The 19,137-nt window shown below is 34.3% G+C and overlaps 1 protein-coding gene across 1 annotated transcript in view; it reads left to right on the forward strand.

The window, feature by feature from the left end:
• The window catches only part of LOC105309519 (WD repeat-containing protein 70), a 145,372-nt gene that overhangs the window by 53,931 nt on the left and 72,304 nt on the right, over positions 1 to 19,137 (forward strand). Inside the window, exon 8 of the mRNA XM_011385715.2 lies at positions 15,421 to 15,574. Coding sequence (XP_011384017.2) covers positions 15,421 to 15,574 — 154 coding nt within the window. The remainder of the gene's footprint in view (positions 1 to 15,420; positions 15,575 to 19,137) is intronic.

Below are 19,137 nucleotides of genomic sequence, written 5' to 3' on the forward strand. Positions count from 1 at the left end.
TACTGAGTGTAACTTTCCATAGTTTAGTGTTTTCGAAACTTTAATAGGCACCAGAACCATCTGAAGGGCCTGTTAAAAAGTTAAATGCTAGACCTCATGTTTAGAGTTTTCAATTTTTTGGATGTTGTATGGCCCAAGAGCTTGCATTTCCAACAAGTTCCCAGGTGCTGCTGGTGTGCCTGGTCTGAGGACACACTTTGAGAACTGCTATACTTATTAGCTATTCCATCATTGATGGACTTTAGGATTGTGGCCACTTTTTCACTATTACAAACAAATGACGGACTGATTATCTTCTTTATACTTCATTGGGCATATGTGTAAATTGAGTGTTTCTCCAGAACAAGTAGTGAGAAGTGAAATGCTTTTTGTGCACATGTGAAAATTTTGATATTGTCTAATAGCCCTTTTTTGATTATCCATTTTGTAAAATGTCACATGGGTTTATCACCAGGAGACAAGGAGGCAACACAACTACATGATTTGCTGTCTGTGCATTCACAGTGACCAATCACAGTGACAGACTTTGGAAAACGTGGTATCATTTGTCATTTATCAGGATGCACATCTGCTATTTACATAGTGATTTTTGGACTGAAAAGCTAGCAGCAAAGTTTGTACTTTATGCAGTTACTCAGTTAATATACTATAATAACTAAAATTTGAACCATATTGTTGGGGCCTGGTATTATTTACATAGCTGAAATTTATGTGTATCAGAACCATGCAAAGCAAGGTTTTCTGTTTTTGACAGGAAAAAATTAAAAAAAAACTCAATTGAACATATAGAAGGAAACAATTTCTTCATTGTGGAAAATAAATGATATCCCTCTATTCTGATCTTTTGGTCTGCTAACAAATCAACAAGTTAATGATTAGTTTGGTGATTTATAAGCCAAGTGTTTTGCTTTAATTTCTGGGACAATTTAGTCAACTAAATGTTATTTACTCAGATGCAACACAATTATTGTGTAATACGTATTGGTTGTATATTCACTCTATTCACTTTTGAGAAAAATTTTTGTAGTTTTTATTACCAGATGATGGTTTTCAACAGTTGATAATCATTTCTGTTAAATGTTCAACCTTTTCAAGTGGATGAATGCTACCGTTTTTCATCAGGTGTTTCTTTCTTCAAGCAGTTACTATTCCTATTTGACTTATAAATGTTAAAATAAATTTTCATTTCAGAAATCCCCCAGTGATTCATCACTGAAGACAAGGTTGTTTTTAGTCATGCCTTATAGAGATACAATCCACAAACTAAGTGACTTGATGACAATTATAAAACCATTTTGTGAATGGGCACTTACTAGAATTGCTCAACTGTATGGATAACATTTAGTGTGAAATCAGATGGCTCTGAATACTTTAGTATTCAGGTTTATCAAACTGGAGTTTATGGGTATAATTTTAGGGGCTCATGAATTCTTTTCATTAATTAAAAATTTGATTTTTCATTTTGATAATTATTTGGCACAATCCAAATGTCCAGATTTGTTTACCTTTGTGTTCAAAATCACCTGGGCTCAAGTGCTGTTTTCATTTTCAGTGGCCATGGTCTTAGGAGAAAGGAGCAGAGACACACTTCATACATAAAATGATGCATTGGCACCAAGTGAAAGCTTATTTTGTCATAAAGTGCTGTATGAACAAAGTTTTCACAGTAGTTATAAAAGAGACAGTTGTTGAGAAAATTGACTTATCACTGTAACACAGTAAAATAGGCATGTGCTGTAGCAGGCAACAGGTATTCATTAGCCTGTTGGTCTATTGGTAGATTAGAGGACTGTTGTAGAGGGATATAATCAATTTGTTCCACAATAACGAAATTGTTTTATTTTATATGATATTGTTTCAACAATTAATACCTTAAAATTATTTTGAATTTTATTGGTTCTTTTGTTTTAGTATTTACTTTTCAAAATTACTTTATTGAGGTTTAATTTACATATCATAAAATATACTCATTTTCAGTATGTATTTTAATACATTTTAGTAAACTTACAGACTTGTGCAACCATCACTACAATCTTAATTTCCATCACCCTAAAGACAAACTTCATTCCCATTTGTGGTCACTCTCCATATTCACCTCCAGCATTAGACAGTAATCTACTTTTCGTCTCTATAGATTTGCTTTTTCTGGACATTTCTGGATATAAATGGAATAATTTATACATATGAGGCGTGGTCTCTTGTGTCTGGCCTCTTTTACGTAGCATAATCTTTTTGCGGTTCATCTACGTTGTAACACACATCAGTACTTTGTTCCTTTTTATGATTCCTTTTTATATATATGATATACATATGTATATAAATATAAATATAAGTATATATGTAGTGTATTTTGTTTTTCATTCACCAGTTGGTAGACATTTGGGTTGTTTCCATTTTTGGATATTATGAATAATTCTGCTATGAACATTTGTGTACAGTCTTTGGATGGACATATGTTTCCATCTCTATACTTCAATTGGGAATTGCTAGATCATATGGTAAATTTATGTGTAACATATTAATAACTTGACAAAATGTTTTCTAAAGCGATTGCACCATTTTACATTCCCACTAGCAATATATAAATGTTCCAGTTTCTCTATATTCTCACTAGCATTTATTATTGTGTTTTTGATGATAGTCATTCCTGTGAGTGTGGAATGGTTAGTATTTATTTTTAAATTCATTGTGAACTTATAGTTTTGTAAGAGTTGTAAGTATAAGGAACCTATTTATATGTTCATATGCAATTAAGTAATATTATAATAAAAATTATTTGTCATCACAAAGTGATCTCTAAATATATTTTCCCATCAAAAGGAAGGTGTTATTACTCAAACTCGAAAAACACTTACCTGAGTCATCAAGAAAAGGTTCAACTGTGGAACAATCTTCAAAATATATTGAGTGAAAGAACACTTTATAGAATTTTTTAAAAAAGTTTTTTAAAAGAGCTTGGAAAAACCAATATATACTATTTGTTTATATATGCATAAAATATTCCTGGAAAGGTATACAGGAGACCGATGACACTCATTTTCTATAGAGAAAATAACTAGTTGTCTGGGAGACCAAGGTGAAATGAAAATGTGTTGTTATTTGCCCTTTTATGTCTTTTGAGTTTTAGCCACCAGGTGTATATATTAATACAGAAATAAATGCTTTTCTTTTGCTAAACAAGAAATGTGTACATACATAGTTGTAATCATAATGTATATAATAATCATTAATAATCAGTATCATAGCTAACAGTTATTGAGGCTGATTGAATTCTTTATATCAGTTAATTCTCATAACTGCTCTGTGTCATAGGTACATTTATTATCCCCATTTTACAGATGTGTAAATGGAGGCTCAGAGAGATTAACTAATTAACTTAAGGTCACACAGTAGGTGATTGAACAGGGATTTGAATGCAGGCATTCTAACTGTAGAGTTTGTACCATTTAATCACATGTGTCATGTTATACACAGACACAGAAGGGATTAAAACCATTTAGAGTAAGTGTCATTAGAAACAGTCAAGAGTGTGTGTGTTTGCTTAAACTCATTGATCTTTTAGCCTTATTTATCTCACCACTTTATTTACTACCCATGCCATATGACTGAAGTAATACTATTTTAGCTTTCAGGCAAAGTTTTAAAAATTCATTTACAGCTGGTGTTTATGCACCATAGTAATTCATTCATTTCACATAATTGTGTGATAGATTAGTGGTTTTTTCAGGCATTTATACTTTCTTTTGTTTTTTGTATTATTAGTTCTGAAAAAGAAATTGAAAATGGACAGATTCCTCTTGTAGAATTAGATCAATGATTTGTGTATGACTTGGCATGTAAGGAAGCAGAATTATATAAATTTCAGTAAGCATGTCTCTTTTCTCCTGGATAAAAACTCATTAACTGAATTCAGGTTAATGACAAAATGTTTTGATTAAACTTATAATTGTTAGTGAATTGATAAACTTGATTTATGAGTTTCCTTAGTAATATTATTTTCTAAACTATTAGATTTTACAACTTTTAGAATAATCATAGTATATGACATTTTTTCCCACAGATATCACTCATCAGTAGCATTATTAATTAGGCTGTACTTGAGATGCAAAGTTGAATATCAAATCCATCTAGCTACTTCAGTTTTGCATAACAAACTTTTACTGGTTTGTAACTAATCTTGGATATTACCAGTAGGAAAGAAAATACTGGAAGATAAGATGCCTTTAGTTTTCCAATTACTAAGGAAAGTTTGGGAGACTTCATTTGGGAATGGACATGTTTTATGTGGGCGAAATGGAGAACTTCCATTTTCTACTTTTACATGATATGGCAAAGCAGCATGAATTGCTTTTGTAATTAAAATGACATTTTATACTTTGGGAAACAAAAGACATCATAAACAATATTAAAAGACAAATTATAAACTCAAAATTGAAATACACATTGAAAACAATGGGTTATTATCCATAATACTTAGAGTTTCTACAAATTAATAAGGATAGGATGTTTGAAAATTAGAACTGGTCAAAGGAAATGACTGAACAGATAGTAGAAGAACTACAAATGGCCAATAAACATGAAAAAGTTACACAACTTCGCTAATAATCAAAGAAGGAAAAATTAAATGCCAACGAGGTATTATGTGTCACCTATAAGACCGGCAAAGATGAAAAAGGTCATACTGTCCAGTATAGGGAGGGGGAGAAGGTGGGATATCAATTACTAAACTTTTCTCTCACAGAACAATTTGATAATGTCTATGTAGATGTAAAGTGTGAACTGTGATGACAATATTTGGAGAAATAAGCATTTTCAGGCATTGTTGGTGTGAATATAAATTGATAGCATTTTTTGGAGGGCCTTATGTTCCAAATTACAAATGCAGATACTCTCTATGACCCAGTAACCCACTTTTAGGAATTTCCCTCATAGTTACACCCATACACAGAGATGACCAAGGAAATAAGTTTGTTTATTGCAACATTTTATACAATAGCAACAGATACGTTTTCTTGAATTTTATTTTTAGCGTGAAACAATGAGTCTAAAAATATTTTTTTTTCCTTAAAAAAAGTTCGCAGCTACATTCTTTGTCTTTTATGCTCTAGAATAGTGATTGACAAACTATGACCAGAGGGCCAAATCCGCTCCATGGCCTGTTTTTACATTGCACATGAACTAAGAATTTTATAATTTTAAAGGACTATTAAACAAAACACAACAAAGAATATATGACAGAGATTGTTTATGGTCTGCAAAGCTTAAAATATTTGCTATCTGGACCTTGACAGAAAAAGTTTGCTGAGCCCCCACTGTGGAATCTCTTCACAACCCCCGATTGTTTTACTATTTTTGCCTGGTGAGAAACAGGTCGACTAGATCCTCCTTACATCTCCTCACTTCCTTAAACACAGTAGCTTAATAGCTAGTGGAGTGAGCCTGTGGTCTGAGGGATTTCTGCGAGGCTGGGGCTGAGAGTAGTCCTTACAGGGGAGTCTCCTTTCTTTGTGATGGATGCTCTGTTTTCAGGGAAGCTATTTTGTTAGGGTTCTGACTAGTTGGTATGTCTTTGTTTTGTGAACCCTCGCGTCACGAACATTCTTTCAGTTGCCAGCTGCCTAATGCGAGTGTTCTTTCAATGATGGCAGCCTTTCTTCTTCGAGAACTTGCTGCCATAGGAATTCATGGTTTGTGGGCTATTTTCATATAAGTCTGTTCTACATTTTTTGGGAGATGTTTTTCTAATCACTCTGGTCCTTATAGAAATTTTTGGATTGTTTCTTTCAATGCTTGTTCATTTTCCAATTTTTATATATCTCCCTATTGTTATATTTTTCTAGGTTATTTATTTTGATATTTGGACTAGGGAAGTTTAATGTGCATTCCTCAGGCAATTATTTTTTCCATAGAAGTCTTTTACATTTCAGGTTTTTAAGTTCTTAAAGACCTCATATTCATGTTCTTTTTGCACCATTTTCAGCATCTTCCCTGCGTTAAGAAAATACATTTTACATTCTTGCGTGACCTTCCACAAGTCCTTAATTTTTAAAGTCTATGTATATGTTCTTATCCTGAAGTTCTAAGGACTTTACAATTATCATCTTTCTATCTATTTCTTGTTACATCACAACACAAAGGCTTCACTGCAGTCAGTTCAGTCTCCTCACTTCTTTCCTTCCTCATTATTGGGACCTTTTCTCCATCCTTACCTGTACTCTTCTTGCCTCTCCAATTTCTTCAAGATTCCTCCTCAAAATTCAACTCAAGTGTCTTCCCTGCTTGAATCCCATGTAGAATGCTGCAGTAGTCTCTACTGTTATTCCCCACTATTCATGTGAAATCCCTTTAAGACCTTCCTGATCCATTTTGACTAAAACTCATATGTCTTGTCATGATTTATAAGGTCATTTGTGATCTGACCCTTGCCTGTTTCGTCTCTTTTCTTAGTATGCTCTAGCAAAATGTCTGAGAGATTTTTTTACAAGTGGTTTTTTTTTTCCAATTAGGATGCTTTTCTCTACCCTCCTGCTACCTGCTCCCCCATCAAAAAGTGGTTAGCTCCTCTTCACTTAGGTTTCTATCTAAATATTCCCTTTCCAAAGAGGCTCTCTAAAGTAGGGCCTTCCTATTGTTTGCTCCCTCAGCTTCTTTTATTCATTATTAAATGCTGAGCCCCTGTTGTTCTACTACTAGAATTAAGACTTGAGTTACTCCTAATATCACATCATCATAAAGGGAGCTATTGGGAATAGTCAAACGAGGTCTTAGTTTTTGCTAGTCATCCTCATTGGTTGGCTATTCTTGATATTTCGCTAATCCTCAGAAGACATGAAAACATATTGTTTAGGTATTTATTGCCTTTTGGTTTTATTATTCTATTTTAGTATGGAACTTTACTGTCAGACCATATAAAGTCTTGAGGGTATTAATCTGTACTAGCTTAAGTGATAGAGTAATTTGATTATGTTCCTAAATAAGAATATACATTGTAATGGAAGAGGAAGGGTTATTGATTGGTCTTAGTAAAGTTACTTTACTAAGAAATTTTCTCTTAATAAATAGAAATTTTCTCTGCTTTTAGTTTCGTTTGACATTCAAGTTACTACTAGCTCTCTAACCTTTAGTATGCTTAAACTACTAGGTAAAATGTGTAGCTATAATTAATTTTGCATTTGAAATCTATGAATTTAAAAGCTCAAATATTGAAGTAGCTGAAGATTTATTTTGGCATGGAATAAATTAGTATTTTCTCATATTCTCATACAGAAACCCTTAGATGGTTCTGCCTCATGTCTCTTACTTTCTTGTCCTATTTCTAGCACTAGATAATATATTTTGCATACTTAGAAGGAACAGTTTCATCAAATACTATAGGAAGATGGCCTGCAAATTTGAAACTATGTTTTTTCTATTGTTGCCTTTCATTTCCAAGATTGTAGTGGATGAATTTGACATAATGCTTGAGTTTTTTGAGTAGGTGCAGAGAATCAGAAAAGATTTAAGCATATTTCTCTTGAATACTTTGATTAGTAATAATTAAAAATACGCATTATACTAACTTAATTTGTAATGAATTTGAAATGTTCAGTGTATTTAATTTAAATGTATTCATTAGTTAGCTACCAAGATTTTATCCCCCTCAAATAATCTTAACAAGACCTTGGAAATAAAAAAGTAATAGTAATAGCAACTACTTGTTTCACAGACTGTGCTGGATGCCTTTATGTATACTATTTTTAATCCTCACCCAATCCTATAAGTATTATTTCTCCTGGTTTTTCAGTGGAGGAAACCAGGACTCAGCAAAGTTATACAGCTAGTACATGAACTCTGTGTCTCAGGAGCACTCTGCATAGTGCTACTATCTAGTCCCATCTACTGATTTTCCAAAAAAAAATAGGGAGAATGAGGCTAATAAAGCCGAAAGGCTTGCTCCTCGTCACACAGCTAGTTAGCAGCAGAGCGAGGACTTGGATCCCTGTCCTCCTCACTCACATTCCAATGCGCTTTTCACTACATCAGGACACCTTGGCTCCTGAGCCCCAAGTGACAGCCCCAAACAGCTGTGTTTATCTGTCTTGCATGTCTCAGCTTGTTTTGCTAGCGGAGCAAAAACTACTTAAAAGGATCCTCATTCTTCACCTTTCCACTCCCTTCCACTTACACTCATAGACTCCCACTTGCCCCATGAATAACTTCACAGAAAGAATTGTGCAATGTCACTAAGCCTTCCTCTGGTGTCAGAGTTACTCCCCGGGAGAACATTCACTTCCTTGTGACTCCAGTTTACTGTCAGGATTGGCTTTCCCTCTCTTCTCTTTGATCGGAATCTTAGTTGTTTAGGCAGGAATTTGAGGAGCAGATGTTATACCCCCTTGAACAAGCCCTTTAATTCTCCTTAGTACTGTGTCTAATAACTCTTAATCCTGTCCTTTTAACTCTGTGGCTAGCAGAATTAAGAGCGAAGTGGGACAGGAATGGTAAGCTTGGTGCTGAACATTTCATTTTAAATGTCAGCAGAGAGAGCAAGTGACAAACAATGAGACAGGGAAAACACTAAGTGTTCCTCTAAAGCTAAAAAAGCAAGGTGAATATTAATGTGGGATCACTGAGATTTTGCATTTTCCTCCAAATGTAGATAAAGCAGTTTGGTAGAACAAATAGCCAGCGAAATGGAGCCAGTGACTGTTTTTGCTATCTTGTCTTGAATTTCACTGTATTTTTCAGATTTTCCTTCTCTTTTGGAAATAAAAATGATTCACCAGAAAAAAACCAAAGTGATTGCTTATAGTATTTGATCTTTCATAGTTAGTGAAGAAAATTAAGACTTTCCCAAATGGGAGTACTGTAAACAAAGGTACCCTGTGAACTAACTGGTTCATTCAAGTTTTACTTGCCAAGACTTTGGTTTAGCAGTCTGAACTATCTAATTATCGAATATCTAATCTATTTATATATCTAAAGAATTTGGACTAAACAGCCTATAATTTTCTCAGTTCCTAATTAATCACTTGAAATTTGGTATATCAGTCAGGGTCTGATTAGGAGAGTGAAGTCACAGTAATTTGAACAGGGAAAGTTTATGATAAAGAATTACTGACTATAACAGGATTGGAGTAATGAGAGATTGGCCGGTAAAAAGTAAAGAGAACTCTAAAGAATATGGGACTAGCAGACAAAGGGAGCAGCCACTCCCCTAGGGTAGATATAGAACATTCAACGAAGAGAGAGAGACCTCCAGGACTGAGATCCACACCTTATTTGAGAGGGCAAGGCTGTGGCTCAGTGAGAGAGAGAGACTGTGGTGCCGTCATGGCAGAACTTGCCAGAAACCTGTCTCACCAGAGTCACCTCCTGAGGACAGGGCTGCAGGAGCTGCTGGTGCTACAAACTGGACTATGTACTCTTCAGGAGCCTGTTAGTGGAGAAGCTACACAAGCAGCAGGGGCCAGACACTGGCGAAGGCGTGAGCAGTGCAGGAGCCTACCAGGAGGAACATACTAGATCAGAAGGAAACCCCTTCCTCCTGCAGTGTCTCTCCAGTACCCTCTACTGACAAAACTTAACATCATACCAACTGGCACAGGATAAATATTTGAAAAGCCCAAATCCATTTTTGCAGAGTAGGCAGTGAAGGGTGAATTTGGAGCTGAGAGGCAATAAATGGACAGCTGACACATTTGATCAAACATGTAATGTTATATCTTATTATTGTTGCCTCCTGTGGACTCACGTTTTTGTTTGGGACCCTGGTCAGAATTTTGCTGAGGACCTCATTCCTTCCCAGTGTTTCAGGAAGGGTGCCATGAAGTCAGAAAGGCTTTTCTTTTTTAGGAAGGAGGGGCCCTGGCAGTATCTTCGCCTTTGCTTTTCTAGGTTCCTTTCCCATGAACATCTGGTTTGGGAGCTTCAATTGCTCTTCTGCCTTGACATTTTGACCTTAGGCATTATGGTGAAATTCCTCACTGTGTCACACATTCTAACCTCAGAGCCCAGTCAGATCTTTTGAATTATCCTTGCCGTTAGAATCAGTACTGTGACTCAGTACGTTAAGAATGGCTTTTTGAAGAATACATGTTTCAAAAGCTATCAGAATTTCACCATTTTAGGAGAAATGATCAGTATAAATTTTGAGCAGCAGTTTCTAGTTAGTGGTGGCTGTGCAAAAAAGCAGTTTCATTGGGAAGTATCTGATTTGGTTTTGGTAACCAACCAGAAAGACTACTTCTATAGAGACCTAGTGAGACACGCATACATTTTAATTTTTTGTGTACTGTTTCTAGAAGACAAGATTATCATGAGTTAATAGTGTTTTTTTGAAACACGTATTTATTTCTCAGCCTTGAAATTGTAGACTCAGAAAGTAAATTGGACTAAATAGCCTAAAATTTTGTTTAATTTGTCTTGTTGCTGGAGGGTTTTTTTTTAGATTGGCTTGTTAGGATAAATCAAATAATTTAATTTACTTTTTGTTACAGTTATATTCATAAAAGAAGCTATGAAGACAGCTTAAAAAATGTTTTTATTTTTGTTAGAGAAATTTTGTGTTTGGGATTGATTATTAAGTTGGTTTTCCATGAGAATTCTATGGGTTTGTGTATTAGTATCTATGTAAGGCATATAATTTTTTGCTTTCATTGATATTTATTTGGGGATTTCCTTTTTAAGAACATGGTACCTTTGATAGCATACCTGTAAGATTGCTCTGATGTGATGCTTTACGATGCCATCTCTGAAGAATGCTATAGACTATTTTTAGCATGGCATGAAGAATGCTATAGACTATTTTTAGCATGAAGTAAACTCTCCAGGTAAAAGAAACTTTTACCTGGAGAGTTTACTTCAATAGGCATTTCTAAATTTGTGACTAAAAGTCACATTTAGGGGCTGTACAATGACTGTTTTAGTACTTGTGGTATTATTGTCCAAATGGCCTTTTATAGATTTCATTAGGTTTACTTTTGTTTTATTTTTAGAGAACATTTTACTTGGTATTTCATTTTTCATTTATTTTATGAGGCAGTGACAATCTTCTGTTCCAAAGTTGAGACTGTTTTATATTTATTTCATATTGTTAATGGCAGCACTGTTCAGTGTACTAGCCACTAGCACAGGTGGCTATTTACATTTAAATTAAATTAAAAATTAAGTTCCTTAGTTGCAGTAGCTACATTTCAAATGCTTGATAGATGCCTGTGGCTAGTGGCTACTGTAAAGGACAGCACCGATAAAGAATAGTTCTGACATCATAGAAAGTCCTATTGAACAGTGCTGGTCTTGCAGTGTGTAGGATGGTGACAGAATCATGAATTGCACTTGTCATTGTGATAGCTTTCTTCCTCTCTGAGGGTAGATTTTTTTTTTGTATTACAGTCCCAATAATAATTTTCCAGTCTCTGGGAGAATTTTATAATTTACTCTTTTTGGTTAAAATAATAGATATTTTATTTTGCCCTAACAATTATATAGTCATGTCCTCAGAGAGCTTTCATTCTAGTGAGGGAAGACCAACTACAAACAAAACGTGTGTAATGACAGGAGATAGTAAGTGCTGTGGAGAGAAACAGAATAAAATGAGTTACATAGTTTCATTCTTAGAAATGTTTGAGAACCTTCCTCCCTTATGTAATTTTTAAATTAAATTTTTTTGGTAACATTGGTTAATATCATTATATAAATTTCACATGTATAACTTTATATTTTTGTCTACTCCATTTTGTGCTCATCACTCAAAGTTTAGTCTCTTTCCATCACCCTGTACTTGACCCCCTTTACCTTCTTCGTCTTCCCCTACCTCCCTTCCCCTCTGGTAATCACCATTCTGTTGTCCACGTCAATGAGTTTGTTTTTTGTTTTTGTTTTTGTTATATTTGTTCATTTGTTGCTTTCGTTTTATATCCCACACATGAGTGAAGTCATAAGGGAGAACCTTTTTTAGTTTGTACTTCTGAGGGTTTCCTTTTGTCTCCTTAATAGTATGTGACTTTGACATGTGGCCATAGCTGAGATGGGGACAGGATCTATCCCCAGATCATCCTGTCACTAGGCTAGCCTCACACCTTTAAAGAAATCTCTTAGTTTTGTTCCTCTTAACGGTGGTCCCCTCACTGTCTGTTACTGGAGAAAATCTCATCATCGACTGGCTATTAAACTCATCTTGCCTTCCTGGAATAAATCTTTCTTGATTGTGATGTGTTTTTCTTTTTATACATTGCTGTATTCAATTTGCTATTATTTTGTTTGGAAGTTTTTGCATCTGTGTTCCTAAGTTAATGGCTTGCCACTTTCCTTTTTACCATGTCCTTGTCTATCCTCAAGAAAATGATTGTAAATCATTCCTACTGTTTCTCTTCTTTGGAGATCTTTGGATATATTTTGGTGTTTTTTTTCCAGCATTTTGAAATGGACGCTTAGATCATCGATTAAAACTTTTTTTTTAGTAGTACATGCATTTAAATGTGTTAGAAGTGTTAAGTCTTCTAAGTATGGCTTTAGCTTCATGTCACAAATTCTAATCCATTGTATTTTCATTATCATTTAATTAAAAACATTTTCTAATTTCTCTTGTGTTTTCTTTTTTGACCTAGGGATTATTTGCAAGTATATTGCTTAATTTTCAAACATTTCATGATTTTCAAATTATTGTTTAAAAATTGCTTTCTATCTTAATTCCACTAGGGTTAGAGAACATATTCTGTATGATTTTAGACTTTTGGCAGTTATTGAGACTTGATTTATAGGCCAGTATATATCAATTTTTAAAACACTGTTTATATGCTTGAATGTATTTTACTGTTGGTACACCATATGTAAATTAGTCAAGTTTATTAATTATATTGTTCAAATCTATCTTCTCACTGATTTTTTTATTCGTTTGCAGTATCAATTACTGGGAAAGATGTTAAAATCTCACAGTGGATTTGCCATCAACTGTTATTGTTGTTTTATGCGATCACAATTCATTGAGATTTACTTATATATTCTTTCTGTTATTCTTCCTACCAAATTGTGTCCCTGTGTTTATTTGGGATTGTTCTCTTACTGCTTGAAAGAACTCTTTGTAGTAATATAGTAAGCTGCTGACAAATTCTTTTAGTTTATATTTTCCTGAAAACATCTTTATTTTCCTTTCATTTTCTACCTAAGCAGTTATTTTTTATTCAGAACTTTGAAGATAGCATTGCATTGTCTTGTGGTTTTTGTTGCTTCTGTGGAGAAGTCATCTGTTTCATTTTTACTCTTCTGAAGGAATTTTACTTATTTTTACTCTGACTGTTTTTAAAGTTTTACTTTTATCTTTGATTTGCAGGAGTTTTACTCTGATGTTTGAGTTTGGTTTTCTGCTACCCTTTGGGGTTTATAGTACTAATTATATCTTGAATCTCTCTTGGTTAGTGGCTTTTATCATTTTTCCGAAAGTTTTGACCGTCATCTGTTCACATATTGCTTCTCTCTTCTTATGTTCTGCCTTTCCAATGAGACCTGTTTTTCTTTTTTTCTTAAACCATATCTAACATATATCTTTTTTTTTTCTGCATTTTCCACTTTTTCTCACCATGCTTCAGTCTAAAAATGATCTTTTAACCATTAATTCTCTGCTATTAAACCTATCTATTATTTTAAAATTATAGTTATTGTAGTTTTCATTCTAGAATTTCTGTACATTTCTTTTTTATGACTTTTAGTTCTATGTATAAATTCTCAACCTTGTCATTTAATTTCTTAACTATAGTAATTTTAAATTCCAGGGCTCATAAGTTCTATATCTGGTTCTCCCAATTTCTGTGAACATGGATAAAAATTTTTCTTTTCACTACCCTCTAACTGAAATTTAGCCTAATTTCCTTTAATTATGAAAGTAGGCAACAAATACCTGTACATTTCAAATGCTTTCATATCACATTTCCATAGTAACTGATGTATTGAAATATATATTGTTTATGCTCGTCACTACTTGGAAATTATAGTAGTTATTAGACCTGTCTGGAGGCGTAATTACTTGATGCATTAGTACAGAAACCCACATCTTATATCACACAAAAAAATTTATAGTTATTTCTTTATATCTAGCTTCCACTGTATGCCGAATGTATTTTTTTTTAAATGTATTTTAAAAACAAAATAAGTCTACAGATCTCAGAGTACTGAATGGTCCAGAGACAAAAAATGGTTCTGTACAGTATAGGTCAGATTGTGTTATTCCTCAGCTCAAAACACTGTCCTGGGTTTTTTCTCATTTCTCTCAGAAGGAGTCCTTTCATTGGCTTAAATGGCTCTCCATGATCTACACCACCCACCTTATCTCCAACTCCTGTTCTTTTTGCTCCTCTGCTACAGGCCTACTGGGAAAATGCCAGGCACAGTTTTGCTGCAGGTCCTTTCTAGTAGCTGTTGCTTCTTCTTGGAACACTCTTTTGCAAAATATCTTCATAGCCTACTCCCTCCCTCATTTCATAGCCTACTTGACCACTCCACTTAAAATATTTATCCCCGCCCCATGGTATACACTCTCTTCCTTCCCTACTCTATTTTATCCCATACACTTATTACAGTTTTTCATATTGTATATTTACTTTATTCGTTAGTTCAGTATTAATTTTGGGAGAGAGGTTCACCATAGGCTTTTGTTGGACCTTCATTAGCAGCAAAAGTTAAGTCAACTTGAGAGAGTTGCTCTTGGTCCCAAGCATAACTTTCATCTTTTCTACCACTACTAGTTCATTTATAAGCCTATTACATTAGCAGCGGTGTAGATGATGACAAAAGCTTGATCAACCGAATTGCTTGGTTGTTCATTACCTCTTTAGAGGTTGATGCTCTCTGGGGTTAACATGTGATACAAAGAGCTTGATACTTGGTGTCCATTTTTAAATGTCTATCTACATGCATCTTTTCAACCTCTCTTCTCAATTTCTCAATCTTTTCTAGGGCTTATTTTTCATTTCTTAGAGACGGGGAGGAGAGAGAGGATACTCAGTAGAAGTTCTGAGAATACAGGAAAGGATGGGATCCAGAATGTAGGTAGTATATTGGCTTTGTGGTTTATTTCCAATATTGTAACCAAAGAGAAGGAAGAAGAGAGTTCAGATGCAGATAAGTTTATAACATTAATGGGAAGAAGAGGAGTTTTTATTTGTTTCTTCTGGGAAAGAGTGGGAAGAATCAGCAGCTGGAAGAGAGGAAGTTGGTTGGGTTGAAGATTTAAAGTGTGTAGAGAAGATTTTAATAGATTGCTGTGGAGAGTGGGGGAACTAACAGGATAGTGGTGTTTAGGGCCTGTTTGAGGTTGATGTTCTTGATTTTATAGAATGATCAATTTGTGTGGTTATGTGACTTTTTCTCTGACAGTGCTTAAAGTGGTTAAAGTATCAACATTATGCTCAATGTCTTACCAGACTGTTTTCTTTTTCTTTTGCTTAGCCATCAGATCAAGTCATTGCAGTATAGTAACACAGGAGACATGATTCTTGTTGTATCTGGAAGCTCTCAAGCCAAGGTGATTGACAGAGATGGTTTTGAAGTGATGGAATGTATAAAAGGAGACCAGTATATTGTGGACATGGCCAACACCAAGGTAAGCTTTAAACAGACTGTTTTAGTGAATTTAATGAATTCAGTACACATTTATTAACAACTTGTTTGAGTTGCCTTAATTCACCCCAAAGTTTAATATCTCGTTTAAACAATGTGTTATTTCTCACAATTCCGTGGATTGACCAGGAAGTTCTTCTGCTTCAAATCTTGTCAGCTGGAGTACTAGAATGGTTATAAGGTCCAAAACGGCCTCACTCACATGGCTTACAGTTGGTGCTCCACTTCATGGCATCTTTTCTTCTCTCCCTTGTCTTCCCCTCGTCATTCTTCCCCCCCATATCTAGTTTGGGATTTCTCTCACTGTGTTAAGACTTAGTGGGGTTTGACTTCTCGCTTGATGTCTCAATTTCATGAAGGATTAACAGGGAAACTTCAGATTTCTTAAGGTCTTGCTTCAAGTCTTACATGACAGCGTAGGGGCAGCCCAGGTTGGGGGCAAGGGAGGTAGACCACCACTTAAAATACCATGTGGGATGAGAGATATTGGACCATCTTTGGAAACATAATCTACCACAAACCTACTATGTACTGAGTTTTAGGACAAGAAGGAAAGAGGGCCTCACCAACCTTTTTTGTATAAAAATTTTTAGAGGGATAATGATATTTTAAAATTAATGTTTAAGTATATTAAATATCATTTAACTATAGCCACAATAATGCTATAAAACTTAATGGGTTTTTATAATTCTAACATATTTGTGAGTTGTCTGCTCTTGGCTGGGCTTGGCTCCAAGCCGCACGTAGAGTCTAGATCTGTTCTGTGTGTCTTTGTTTCTCCTTGTACCAGTGGACTGTGCGAAGGCACATTTTTCTTACGGTGAGGGCAGAGCACAGAGAAACCCCAGCTCTAGAGGGGAACACATTTCAAGCCTTTGCTCATATCATATCCATGCACATTTCATTGGCCAAAGCAAATCATATGACTATGTACCGGTATAGTGGAGAAGTATGTCCTGTCCCTGTTGAGAGGAACTTTGGTATCACATGTCAAAGGTTGTGGATACAGAGAAGGTTGATGGATTGGAAACAACAATGTAATCTACCATAGATATATTAAAGTGTCAGTGTCGATGCAGGATTTTGAGTCTTCATTTTAATTCTGATTTTTACTCTTTCTCCTCTTGCCTGTCTAGTACCTTTTCTATACACTCACCCTCATGGTTTGTGCCTGTATCAAAATCTTGTAACCTGCCTAATATTATTTCCATTTTGATTTCAAAATCATGGTTAATATTCACTCTCTCCAGTTCCCAGAGGCAAATCCTTGTTATCTGGTATCTTAATTATAGTATTTGGCTTGAGTGATGAGTTTTGGAAATTTGAAAATTATTGAAAAGTAATAGATTTCATAAGACACTTCTTAACTTTTTAACCTCTTTTCTGATTCCAAGAGTAATTAATAACTGTGGCTTTACTGGAAATTCAATGAATAGGATATTAAAGGAAACAAATATGTCTGATCTATTATTATAACATATTAAGTACTTGAAATATAAACAGGCCTTTCTAATTATATTGTCAAATTATTATCATGTTTAATTTGTATCTCTAATCTTTGTTTTTTTTTTTTTTTTGGTATGTGTATATGTATAGATATGTATTTTTTTAACTGTATTTATGGTGGTACAGAAATGCTTTTTTTCTGCTACATAGTATAACAATACATTATAGGGAGAGTAATTACACTTACATCTTTTAAAAATAAAGTTTATTAGGTTTCTAACAGTAATTCCTGTCAACTATAGGAAATTTAGAAATTAAAAAAAGAAAATATTACTCAATTCTACTACCCAAATATTATCACTATTAACATTTTAATTTTTATATGTCTTTTCCTTATGCATCTGAAAAAGATTTTTTTCTGTTCACAACAGAACCTTTACCTCAGTCATTGTTTGGAGCCATATTTTGCACATTCTTCAGGATGTTGAGGTTGTGTGCAGGTGCCTCAGGGGCTGCCATGGGGTGGAATGAGAGGCCTCGGAGTGGGAGGGAGGGACAGGAGGCCTCTTTAGCCAGAGAAGTGCTCATTTTGTCTATATGTGGGAGTTCTCTATAAGATATCCTTTGAAAATCAGATTTTGCTGCCTCTTTAAAATGTTATTTTAAAGTAATAATTTAAAATAAGATAAGATAAAATAAAAGTTATTTTATCTGGGAAATGGGACATTACTTGTTCAGGTTTAGGTGATTAGAAAAATAGGATGAGAAAACTTTAAACCATCCAAAAACATACTTTAAAAACTGTAGTTATATTGTCATCTAAAACTCACTTATTCTAAACCAGAATTTTGGTATGTTACTTTCAATACCAGAGCATTTTCTTATATTATTTTGAATTCTTAGGCACATACTTCACTTTAGATTCAAATGGGGCTCTTTGTCCTAGAGCCCATAAACATGTGACTATTAAATTTCTATCCTTCAAAACTCCACAACAAATCAGTATTAAATCAAATTCAAAAATGTTTTGGTAGATTATTAGTAAGTGAATGCCTATGGTAACGGTTTCATAATCTCATTTGTTAAACTTTTGTCAATTCATCTACAGTTGATATTGTTAATTGCATTTCCCTTGGATTGTCTTCAGCTCTTTTCAACATCAAAGCAATTTTGTGCCATTTATTTCTTAATTATAGTCAGGCACCACATAATGACGTTTTGGTCAAAGACTGCATATATAATGGTATCCCCATAAGATTGTAACAGCTGAAAATTCCTATCACCTAGTGACATAGTGATGTCACAGCTGTTGCACATCATAGTGCAACACATTGCTTATGTGTTTGTGGTGATACTGGTGTAAACAAATCTTCTGTGCTGCCAGTCATAAAAAGTACAGCACATACAATTATGTAAAGTACATAATACTTGATAATGACAACGTTACTGGTTTTTGTATTGACTATACTCTACTTTTTACATTATTTTAGAGTGTACATGTTCTACTTATAAAATAAATTTGCTTTTAAAGAGTATGCTATGTTATGCTGGCAACAGCCTCATACATCTTGAGTTTACGGCTTCTCTTAATTGCATCATTTTCTCTTATGGCTTGATTTTGTGTTGTTTTATAAATTTAGTGTAGCCTAAGTGTACAGTGTTTATAGAGTTCCCAGTGTACATTAATGTCCAGAGCCTTCACATTCACTTACTACTCGTTCACTGACTCGCCCAGAGCGACTTCCAGTCCTGTAAGCTCTATTCATGGTAAGTGCCCTATATGAATGAACTATTTTTTATTTTTTATACCATATTTTTACTGTGTCATTTCTATGTTTACATATATTTAGATAGAGAAATTCCATTGTGTTATAATTACCCACCATATTCAGTACAGTAACATGCTGGACAGGTTTCTAGCCTGGGAGCAATAGGGTACACTGTATAGGCCAGATGTGTAGTAGGCCGAACCATCTAGATTTGTGTAAGTGTACTCTGTGGTGTTAGCACAATGATGAAATCACCTAATAGCACATTTCTCAGGGCATATTCCTATTGTTAAGTGTCGCATGACTCTGTACATGACTAAAGTGAGAGATA

This window comes from Pteropus vampyrus, unplaced genomic scaffold (assembly GCF_000151845.1).
Source record: "Pteropus vampyrus isolate Shadow unplaced genomic scaffold, Pvam_2.0 Scaffold757, whole genome shotgun sequence".
NCBI classification, from domain to species: Eukaryota; Metazoa; Chordata; class Mammalia; order Chiroptera; family Pteropodidae; genus Pteropus; species Pteropus vampyrus.